The sequence below is a fragment of the Myodes glareolus genome, chromosome 11 (genome assembly GCF_982192425.1).
Source record: "Myodes glareolus chromosome 11, mMyoGla1.1, whole genome shotgun sequence".
NCBI classification, from domain to species: domain Eukaryota; kingdom Metazoa; phylum Chordata; class Mammalia; order Rodentia; family Cricetidae; genus Myodes; species Myodes glareolus.
Genome location: NC_142036.1, coordinates 43,078,336 through 43,089,945, shown reverse-complemented (window position 1 = coordinate 43,089,945; position 11,610 = coordinate 43,078,336). Strand labels below are relative to the sequence as shown.

The window sequence follows — 11,610 nt, the reverse complement described above, 5'->3', positions numbered from 1 at the left end:
GCATGCAGGCATTACAGTCTCCCTTCGTCCCCTTATCTGGGCTGTCACCAGAAGGTGCCTCCCACATTTAGGGTGCGTCTTCCCTCACTTCAAATAATTTGAATACGAAAATTCCTCACAGGAGTGCCTAGTGGCTTTTGTTTTGATTCCACGTGCAATTATGTTGACAGCCAAGATTAGCAGTCTTGGTCAACTGGTGACTTCTCCACATCTGAGATCCACCACCGCCACTACTTCAAGCCCCGCCCCTATTTACATCAGGTTCTTTTACATAGTAAGTTAATTTCCATGTTCAAATGCTACCTTCTGAAATAGACTTTTATTACTTTTTGAATTTTTGAAATTAAATCCCAGCATGTGCTGTTGGCAAAGGGCTGTGCTCTCTTATATTAACGGGTAAAATCCGTGCCACCAATCGGGTGATATCTATGGCAAACCTGTGCCACAGCAAGTCTCTCCAGGGTCTACTAAGGGGTGCAAGATAGTAGAGATATGTGATTTCTCCCTAGAAACAACCTTGTAGGTTCTGGGAAAAAATGCATAAGAAATTATAAGTTATTAATTATATACAAATAATGGTAGCCTCTAAAGCCCTTTTGGAAGTGTTCAAAGGAGGGAGGAATGGATGTCAGAGAAAGTAGATAAACCATAAGCTTGACTTTCAAGAATTCACAAGATGCCACTAGACCAAGGAAAGGAGTATATTCTCAGGCAGGGCACTGAATGAGCCATGGGGTGTGTGTTAGGCAGAGTGTTTCCATCTCAGTGATTTATTCTGGCCCCTGATTACGGAGATTTCAATGGACGGTAGTGCAGAGTGTGAGACAGAGGAGACACATGGTGGCCAGGAAGCGGAGAGAGACGCTGCACTGTGGACATCCCCCCTCCCCTGGCGGCTGTCTATCATCACATCTGTGCCCCCAGCCTAGGGGGGACAGTTGCTGCCCACATCCAGGCTTCATCGTCCCCAAGTTTATCCCCTCTGGAAATGCATTCGACAGACACCCCCAGATCTTGACTAATCATCCAGACTCTTCCCAAGACAACCAAGGAGAAAGTCATAAATCAAGATTAACTCTCACCAAGCGATGATATGACTAGCCCAGGCTTTAGAGTCCTGGGGTGATGTAGGTACCAATGGTGTGTCCTTTCCGATCAGACCTGTGCCTACTATGAACCAGGCGAGGTGATCTCACAGGTTATTGCCCAATAATTCTTTCACCACACTTTCTAGAATATTCTAACCACAGCTCGGGGGTTTGCTTTGATTCCTGACCGGGTATTTGTAACAGAAGCCATGACTTCTAATCCTCTTCACTAGGGTAACACCAAGGCCAGCCTCCCCAGGCTGTGTAAGAAGAGAGTTGGAAGGTCCCAGCTGATCTGTGTCATCATCTCAGACTCCGTCTTCCGCTGGGTCCCCAAAGGTCTTTCTTACCCCTCCAATCCCCATTGCAATTGGGCACCAAAGTGGAAAGATATGGACTGGGTCCTCTGCTGGCTCCTCAGCCCACAAGTAGACTTAAGAGCCCTCTGCTACCTAAAATATTACAGACCGTAAGAAGAGTGACCATAGGCGCCTGCTCATTGCGAAGGCCCCAGGGGCTTCACATTAGCCGCTCCTTGCCCGGCCTGGGGACTCTACTGTCAAAAGCTGCAGTGTTGCCAAGGGCCGCTTTTGCAATCAGACTAAAGTCGGGAACTATTCAGAGTCCCGAGTGCGCGGAGAAGCATGTCCCTGGCAGGTGCTCTCTTCCCTCTGCCATTTCCATGTGTGCCTCTGCCAGCAGCTCGCCGGGTGCCAGGAGGGCTGCATTTAATCTTGGGTGAAAGAATGTGCATGCACACGTGTGAATCCGCCAGCCCCCAGCATGCATGCATAAATCCAGACTTAAAGAAGGTCCCCTCTGATCCATGACAGGAAGGAGGATAAAGGAAATAGAACAGCAGAGCAAGAAGGTACAGCCCTGGAGCTTCTGAAATCCTCTCCGGAGGCCCCGGTTCCATACTGATGATATTCAGCATAATTGGACACAGGGAGGAAAGTTCAGCTCTATGTCACGCAACTGCAAGACCCTTTGGTCCCTTATCACAAAATAGCTGCTTTCCCTCTCCTCTGTTCATTCCTTCAGCCACAGACCGTGGCTAAGCCCTCCCAGGACCCAGGTCCCAAGGGCTCAGGGTTAATCTGACTCTGCCCCTTCTCCATAGTAGCCATGCATGGCTGGCCAGGTACACCCCTGTCGTAGTCCTTGTGCACGGTGGCTCCTGGGAGCTGAGGAAGATGCACAGCGTGAGGCTCCTGGTCATCTGTTGCATTGGTCCTTGCTGGGTTGTCCCTTCTCCCCAGCGTTGGTCATGAGCCTCGGCTCCTGGAATCAAAGCGGAAGAAGGGAAGGGAAAGGCTGAGGAGTGTGTGTGTGTGTGGGGGGGGGGGGGGGTATTGCAAAGTGCCGTTCTGCTTCTGTCTTCTGGGATCTCTCGAGTCTCTCTAGTACAAGGAGCATTTCATTCAGACTAACCAGGCACAGCGCATGGAATGCCAGCAAGGCAGCCAATTGGTGGAATTTACATCAGAGCTTCAGAATAAGGAAGAGAGGGCTCCAAAGTGCTGCCTAGACCTTTTCAGGAATGTGTGCATCTGTGTGTGTGTGTGTGTGTGTGTGTGTGTGTGTGTGTGTATGGGGTGTATCTACATGTTCATACAGATGTGTGAATGCATACATGTGTATTCACATGGGCGTGCGTGAGCAAGTACGCAGAAACCAGAGGTAAACATCAAATGTCTGTCTTAAGCACTCTCCATACTGGGCAGTGGTAGTGCGCTTTAATCCCAGCATTTGGAGGCAGAGGCAGGTGGATCTTTGTGAGTTCAAGGCCTGCCTGGTCTACAAGAGCTACTTCCAAAGCTACAGAGAAACCCTGTCTCAAACAAACAAACAAAACAAAACGAAAACTCTCCACTTTATTTGTTTGAATGTGTAGCTCATTGATTTGGCAGGCTGGCTGGCCAGCAAACCCCGGGATCCTCCTGTCTCTGCACCCCCAGCATTAGGAGTACATGTGTACACACTGTCACACCTGGCCATCCCTGGGTGCTGGGGATTTGAACTCAGGTCCCCATGCTCATGCAGCAGCCTCCTTACTCAGCTCCACTTCTGGTCGTGTTTGTCTAGGTGAGTCTGTGAGATGACGGAGGGTGGAGGGTTGTTATGTCCAGGGACACAAGAAGGGACAGGTCCAACAAGACATGCCTTGCTGCGACGGCCTATATCGGAGGCTGCTCACCTCTTGCTCCAACCACCCAAGGCGAGTCCAAGCCCGAGCTGCCTAAGGAGTGTGTGGTATTGAATCATCACAGTCCCAAAGCAAGCACTACGGAGCTGACTTTATTCTTTTTCCTGGTTTGTGCATTTTCCCCAAATGGGGACAGTGCCCTTTGTCCCTGCTCCATCTCCATCCTTCTGTGTAAACCTGTGTCCTCCCTGGCTCAACACCTTCTGCCGTACAGCAGGGCATGAGTTAAAAATCAAAGCCTGCAACAAAGAGCGTCCCCCTACATTTTTTATGAGCTGTAACATCTCCTGAGAGAGCAGAGTTGTTCCTCTAACCTGCAGATTGATGACCCTACTTCCATACGGTGTCAGCTGAAGGGAGAAGCAATTAAAAGCAAGCACAGGGGCCTGCCAGGTTTTGCCTCAAGAGTTCTGGCTCCAGCTTTAGCTTCAGTCGTTGCCCCAAGCCCTGGGAACGCCCCGGAAGTTTCATGAGGCCCAGTGGGGTCCCAGAGTAACCAAACACATGATGAAGCAGAGCCAAGGGACTCCAGCAAGGCTGAGGCCATTGGCAGCAGTGTGGCTCCTGCCCAGTGCAGAACTCAGCTAGGGTGGTGCTGACGCTGGCTGCTCCTGTGGGTACCTGAACATCACAGCCAGCACAGACGGACCAAAATCTGGTTTTGTCCATTGTTCTGAGTCACCGGATGACCAGCAGAGGGCACAGCAACACTTCCTTCTGCCAAGGAGTTCACTTTGCTCTGGGAATCAGCCCACAGCTTGTTTTGTAGGCTCTGAACACTCTGGTTTGTGAAGACAGGTGAGGCCCTAAGTGCAGAGCTGTAAAGACCTCCTGATGGCTCATGGTTTCTCCTGCTCTAATCAGACTGGAGGAGAAGACCCCAGTGCTTGTCAGCATCCAGGGAGAAAGGAGTCAAGCAAAACATCTTTGGACCCCGCCCCCAGTCCCCTGAGCCCCAAATGCTTCATCCTAGTGCAGGGCACCCTCCCTCAAAGCCAGTTTTCTCCTCTGCATTCTTTCCTAAGTCGTTAGCGCAGATCAAACGCCAGCCCAGGGCTGCCTCTCGCTGCTCTGACGATTGGCAATGTCAGGGAGAGGCAGCCCAGGTGGTCTCTGCACACCCTGGAGCCCCTGTGCCCTGACAGTCCCTAAGGCTCCCTGCTTTCAGCCCAAGGCTTAGTGCAGGATGGTTGCCTTGGATGCAGCTGCTGGTATTTGATGCCTAACCGCTTCCTGGAAGGAACGGTACCTGTAGGCTTTTGATAAGAGCGGCCACTTCTCTGTCCTCAACGGGTCACCCATCCACAAGAGGATATACAGAGAGCTTTTTGTGGCTCTTTTGGTGACAGTGGGGATGGGAGAGTTGGCCCGAGCCCCCAGTTCAGCGCAGACCATTGGAGCGGGAAGACGGGCACACACAGATGACAGCCTGTTCTGAATTTCAAATCGCCACAGAGGTCCCTCCAAGCCAAGATGGTAAACACACCTGAGATGTCAGGATGCTGTTGTGACAGTATTTTTGCTGTCACCTAGGAGGGACGAGGTAGGTCATCTCCAAGACAGACAGAAGGCCAGGCTGAGTCCGCTGTACACAGGAAGAGAAAACTGTGGAGGGAATGTCACTCTTGCACCCTCTGCGCCCTCTCCTCCCCTCCCCCCACCTTCTCTCCTCCCCACCTCACTTCTTCCTCTCCCATGACACGCCCACTGTTTTTCCTTGTGCTTTTAAAACAAAAGTTCCCAGCTTTAATTGAAGGAAGAAACCTTTTGCTTTTATTTTGTTTTGTTTTGATGTAAAGATGTGTTCAGTTTGAGTCTGAAATTTGCTCCGGCGTCCACACTGCTCCTGTGCACTCAGATTAAGGACTTGCCGTGCAGTGCCCCTTAGGTCCTTTTGTAAAGGGATCCTGAAGCTCCCTGGAACCACCGGGAGCCTGCCGCCAAGATCAGACACTTAGAGATCCTGGGGCTTTCCCATGCCTTTCTCCCTGGCTCCCATACAGCAGACTACACTAGCAAGGGACAGAGATGGCAGAGTGTGACTTCGCAGGTCACACAGAGGGAGGAGGCAGAAAAAAAAAAAAAAGAAAAGAAAACATTACCGGCTTACGATCTAGGTGTGTGAGACGTCACCGAGGCCCCACAGGTGACCCCGAAGGCTGTCCATAGCCAGCACCTCGGTGCAGAGGCCACTCCCTGCTCTATATTGGCCCAGTAGGTGCCATGAAGCTCTGTGGACTCATCTTCCCAGAGGCCAGAAGGACATGAGCTCCAAGGAGGGCGGGCATTGAGCGGTGGGGAATGATATGGAACTTTAACAAGAGGCCTGGCAGCGTCTTCCCAGACCACTTCTGGACCGCTGGAGAAAGTTGAAATTCTAAACGCTTGATTTGCGACCTGTTGACTGGCCCGTCACTTATCCCACACCTAGGGGTTAAGTCTGGCTGGAAAATTATTCAGAATTTTGCTGCACCCCCTTCACCCACTTTGTACCCATTTCCCAGGTGATGAAAGACTACCTGGAAAGGTACAATTCCAGACAGCAATACAACAGAACCGAATTCCCTGTTCTCCAGACAGAGGGATGGTCTCGTTTTCGCTTCCCTCTTTGGTCTTCAGGTTCAAGGAGAAGAATTTCTTTAGTTCCAGGGCTAGCTACACAGAGAAACACTGTCTCGAAAAGAAGAGAGACCCAGAGATTATTAGATGAGATGGACTATCTAAAAACAAGCACGCGATCCCAAATGTTCCTTGTGGAAATGGGGGCTGCAGTACTTCAGTATGCCACTGGGTGGCACTTTTGGGCCACGCATTTGACTTCAATACCAATTCCCCGAGCAGCAGGAAAATGGGCTAACCCTTAAAAATAATAGTAGTAACAGATAACAAGTACATCTTACTCTGGATTAAATTCTATGGCAGATTGAATGTCCTTTCTACCTTTTGGTTCATCTATGTTCGTCCTCTCCCTTCATTGACAAAAGTATGTGTTCTATTATTACTTGTGGCTGTGCAACCCATACAACATGGAGCCTGCAGTACCTCGTTGGGGACACCGGCCTGGTCCCTTTTCCGGGGAGGATGAGCTACCCAGCGCTGGGTCACTGTGATAGAATGCTCTGGGACTCTCCTCAGGGCCTGGAAGCTGCTTTGGCTCTGGTGACTGCAGCTCTCCGAGAACAGTGCTGCTCACGTGGGGCTTGTCATTAGCTGCTCCCAGACAGGCAGGCACTGAGGAGTGATGGCACGGTGATGGGAAGCGCGGACAGGGAGATATTTTTCTCTCGCACTCCCTAGAGAATCTTTGGTAGAGATGTCCCTTCAGCTATGTTTCAGATGAACGCTCTCCAAACTGTTTATGGAATGCCTACTAAGTGCCCAGAACCGTGCTGAGTACTGAATACCTACTAAGTGCCCAGCACCATGTTCAGTACCAAATACCTACTAAGTGCCCAGCACTGTGTTCAGTACTGAATACCTACCAAGTGCCCAGCACTGTGTTCAGTACCGAATACCTGCTAAGTGCCCAGTACTGTGTTCAGTACTGAATACCTACTAAGTGCCCAGCACTGTGTTCAGTACTAATGTGAATGGCCCTATTTGTTCCTCTCTAACATGAATGGTCGATTTTTTTCAGACCAAATATCTTTTATAATTCCAAGGTTCTGCGTGCTTTTGTGGCATGCCCCTTTTAAATTTTTATTTTATTAATTTTATTCATCTGTATGTGCATCACACTTTCCTGTGGAGGCCAGAAGAGGAACTGGATCCCTAGAGCTATAGTGACAGGCAGTTGTGAGCTGCCCAGTGTGGATGCTGGGAACCAAACCCAGGCCCTCTGTAAGAGCAGCGAGTGCTTTTGACTGCTGAGTCACCTCTCCGAGATCCTTTTCCTTATTTTGCTGCCCCCAAATGATCCCAGCCAGATTTGACAAGGAACACAAATTATTTAGAAACCTCAATGGTAAGCAGTTGATTTTTCAACCTGGCAGAATTCGTACCTCTCAGGAACATTTGGTAACGTCCGGAGATAACTTGCTAGTCAGTTGCTGCGGCTTAAGGGATGCTGGTGATGTCTAGTGAACTGGGGGTAAGAGGCTGCTTAGCGTTCTACAAGACAGCCTTTCCACACCAAACAGGAATTCCCTAGCCTGTGTGGCTGTTGTGCTGGGTTGAAAACTCTCTAGGCAGAGGTTAGAGGGTAAAGAACTTCTTGTGGTCTCTGGAAGCTCATCTTCTCACGTGTGCCTTTTTTCTGCCCTCAACAATACGCCCTGCACTTTGAGCAGTCCCCATGGAACTCCCACGTGGCATCAAGGTGGGCATGGGGATGCCCGTGAGCTCTGGGGCCATCCCTGACCGAATCCCAATAGAACTGACCGTGTTTCTGCTTCCACTCCAGGTTCTGGCTGGCTGTCCAAGATCTCAAGAAGCAGCCTTTACAGGACGTGGCCAAGAGGGTGGAAGAAATCTGGCAAGAGTTTCTAGCTCCAGGTGCCCCAAGTGCCATCAACCTGGATTCTCACAGCTATGAGAGAACCAGCCAGAATGTCAAAGACGGAAGCAGATACACATTTGAAGATGCCCAGGTTTGCTCAGTCACCCAAATCATCGTTTCTGTCATAAGGCGTTCCTTAACCACTTCACAGACCGACCCTTTGATACAAGTCAGAGGTTTTATGACTAGTTAGAATATCAGCTTTTACTATTAGTAAGGCCACTAGTCACGGCTATTCCAGAAAAGTACACGGGGAAATTGCAACAGAACGTTGCCGTTCTCAGACTTAGAATGCTAGCTGGGACTGAATCCTGGTAAACCTGGACTGCATCCTGGTAAACCTGGACTGCATCCTGGTAAAAAGTTGAAGCAGCCTTTTAAAATGCACTCAGTAGGCCTTAGAGTTTACCATACAGAACCCTGTGAGGGACCAGCTCTTTCGCTCAGGAGCACAGACTAGCCGGGAGCCTCAGCTCACTCACTTCCCAGCGTCTAGAAAGAGATCACACCAAGCAACAGTAGTCAGAGAAAGAAGTAGAGCTTCTACCGAGTGCCCATTGGTTAGGCGCTGTTGTAAAATCAAAGTATTGTAAGTCAAACCACTGTGTGTTGTGGAACCATTCTTATTTGCTTTATCTTTTCCAGGGAAAAAGTATTGTACAAAATCTAAACTCTTATACAAGGCCAGGAGTAGATTCAAAACCATGCAACATCAGTAAAGTAGGAATTGTGAGCCGGTTGGCTCAAGAGTCAAGCCCACCCCTGTCCAGCTGACACGCCCCCATTGCACTACTTCCATGGTGACCGCCTCCATCCAGTTAGTAGATTCCGAGCAGCTCCATATCCCAGGCCCTGGATATTGGTGAGAGACACCCCAAAGAACAGATGAAAGCCACTTGTCCTCAGCAAGGCCCAGGGCCAGGTGAGAGACAGACAAATCAGTGGGCCATTTTAGCAGTGTGAGAAGACCCCAAAGGAGTAGGCTCTGGGGTCAAATGATGACCACAGGAAGGATTCAACTCTGCAGGGCCCCGTTAGGATGCTCACTGATGCTGTAGGCAGGGAATGCGTGAGGCTTGCCCTGCCAATGACATCCTAACTCGTTTAGGATCGTCTATGCAGTTTATACCACTGCAAACAATGGCACGAGGCTATGCCCAGTGTCCCTTGTCATTTGCTTGAGAACTCAGGCTGAAAACAGCTGTCACGTACCCTTTCGCTCCTCCATCATGAATCCATGGGATGCCTGTGCTGGGCAGCTTTGCTTCCAAAGCACTCAGTCTCCTCCCTGTGACATCATAAGGCCCTTGTGCTCTTTGTAGCTTTGGAGTCAAATCCCTAAATCATGAGGGCGCTTCCCCCCGCCAGTTTTGTATATGTGTATGCTCTCGGGGACAATACTGACGTGACTCAGAAAGGAGGGGGATGTGGAAGTTCTCTGGGAACCCCCTGCGCACATGGCCTGAAACACGGAAGCCCTTGTGAGGTTATAAGGTCAAAACTTCAGAAAGAGATGCTGATGTCAAGCCATGATGCTCCCAGTCTGGGTATCTCTCCAAGCACCCCACAGGAAGGGTTTTCTTTAGCGTTTTCTCATGGGAACTCTTGAACACAAAGCTGGCAAGGAGCGGAAACACAAACCTTTATGAACCTTCATTCAACCACAACAGCCATCAGTACGTGACCTCCTTTGAGCTGTGTTCCCACCTGCATGTTAACCGGCTGCTTGGAGGGGGAATGTCCTTTTTGCTTTAAAGTTGCCACACTACCATTACCATAATTTAATAAAATGTCAATAACTCCTTAATGCCATCAGGCAGGTGTTGACAGAAGTTTCTCTCCTACCTGGTCCCGCAGTCGTTCAGTCCCAAAGAAACACACAAAGACTTATATTGATTATAAACTGTTTGGCCTATTATCTCAGACTTATTATTAACTAGCTCTTACAACTTAAATCAACCCATAATTCTTATCTTTGTTTAGCCACATGGCTTGGTACCTTTTCTCAGTAAGACATTCTCATCCTGCTTCCTCTGTGTCTCTGCCTTTCCCGTTCCCAGAATTCTCCTAGTCTGGTTGCCCTGCCTATACTTCCTGCCTGGCTACTGGCCAATCAGCATTTTATTAAACCAATACAAGTGACAAATCTTTACAGTGGACAAGAGCATTATCCCACAGCAGACAAGTGTATGAACTTCTAATAGTCCCATACATGATTTCTAAAACACCATCTAAAAATCAGATTCTGCACAAGGGCTGCACAGTACTGTAGACCAACAAGGGCATTCTTTAACTATACTTCATCTTTCTCTCCCTTTCTCCTCCCACCCCTGTGCATATTGGATGAAGTTAGATGTTCTATTCTATGAAGGGTTCCCGCCTGGATCTTTCTGGTGACAGCCCTGCATGCTACACATGTTCCTCTGTCACCCAATATTTCCTATCAATTGGGTGTTTGATTTTTATATTTAACTAGATTTAGCTTTGACTTTTGTGGACTTCATTGTGCTGTCTTGTCAGGAGGAAAGTCATAATGTCTCCTGTCTTGTGTATGTATGTGATTTTTAGCCACTTTGTATATGTGTGTATGTGATTTCAGCCACTTTGCGTGGTTTGTGGCGGAAGATATTTAGGGTTGTGAAATGGTGATGTTCTTATTATCTTTCTCTCCTTGTTGATGAGCTGCACAGCTTCCAAAAGGAGGCAGCCCTCTCAGCTCCTAGTTAATTAACTAGTTAGTATCACCGTTCATGTAAGAAGAGCGGAATGTTTGATTCTCTTCGTTGCTAGTTTCAAACAAGAGTGGCTTGGTATCTTCATTTGGTGGCTGACTGGAGTTCTGTTTGTTTTCAGTGTCTTTTAAACTCATGAATTTAAACACTTTTGATATGTTTTATGATCTATTTTACTGAATTTTTTATTGATGCTGGGTTTTAGAATCTCTAGCCAGTTGATTCCTTCTGATGTGACCCCATTAATCTTTAATGTTATCCAAATAGCATGATGCCTCCACGGTTCTGTGCACTGTCCTAGACCTGGAGAAAGCCTTGTCTCTAAGGACCCCCAATTCTTCTTAGTGGCAAATGGTTTCTAGGGGCCACGTTGTGAACACTTAGTGCTCATGGGTGCTAGGTTGTTGGTCTTTTCTCAGTATTTTTAGTGGACAGAGCTAAGAAATGTAATCTGCAATAAGGATACATTCAGCTGGGCAAGAGTATACTTCCAGCAATTGGGAGACTGAGACAGGGAGCTAGGTCCGAGTTTGAGACCAGCCCCCACCACCTCACACGTGTGTGTGAGCGTGTGCAGAAAGAGAGATTATGAATTCATGCTGACATTTTCATTGAATTTAGAATTGCAGGGGGCTTCTCCTCAAGCCCTCCCTGCTTACCTCCTTCCCTCCCTCCTCTGCTCAGAGTCTGGCCCTCAAGGACCTCACAGATGACGTGTAATTGCTCATCTGCTTCCTGCTACATTTCCACAGAGCAGTCTGAGGGCCAGACAATGTGATCTGCCTGACTCTTTACTTTTGCGTAGTATTCCTTGATATGGAGGTGCCGTAGTTTGTTTGCTCAACCAGTCTTCCCCTCCCGGATGCTTGGACTCTTCTTTATTCAAAGTAGATTTAATGAGAGAACTTGAAAAATAATACATTGTGCCTTGATAAGATATTGAATACCCAGGCTTCACTAGTACAGGTCTACGTGATTTTTCAAATGTGTTATATCCAAGGCAAGCCTGTGAAGTAGACTAGACAGGAAAATGTATCAAGACCTAACTTCTATAAATTTAAATAAAGCTCCCTTCCTATGCCG

General features: G+C 48.5%; 1 protein-coding gene across 7 annotated transcripts in view; it reads left to right on the top strand.

Moving 5' to 3' along the window:
• The window catches only part of Rgs6 (regulator of G protein signaling 6), a 533,969-nt gene that overhangs the window by 486,574 nt on the left and 35,785 nt on the right, over window positions 1–11,610 (top strand). For all 7 annotated transcript variants that reach the window (XM_048449096.3, XM_085697415.2, XM_085697420.2 and 4 more), the window contains one exon: window positions 7,700–7,886. In XM_048449096.3, the coding sequence (XP_048305053.1) occupies window positions 7,700–7,886 (187 nt within the window). The remainder of the gene's footprint in view (window positions 1–7,699; window positions 7,887–11,610) is intronic.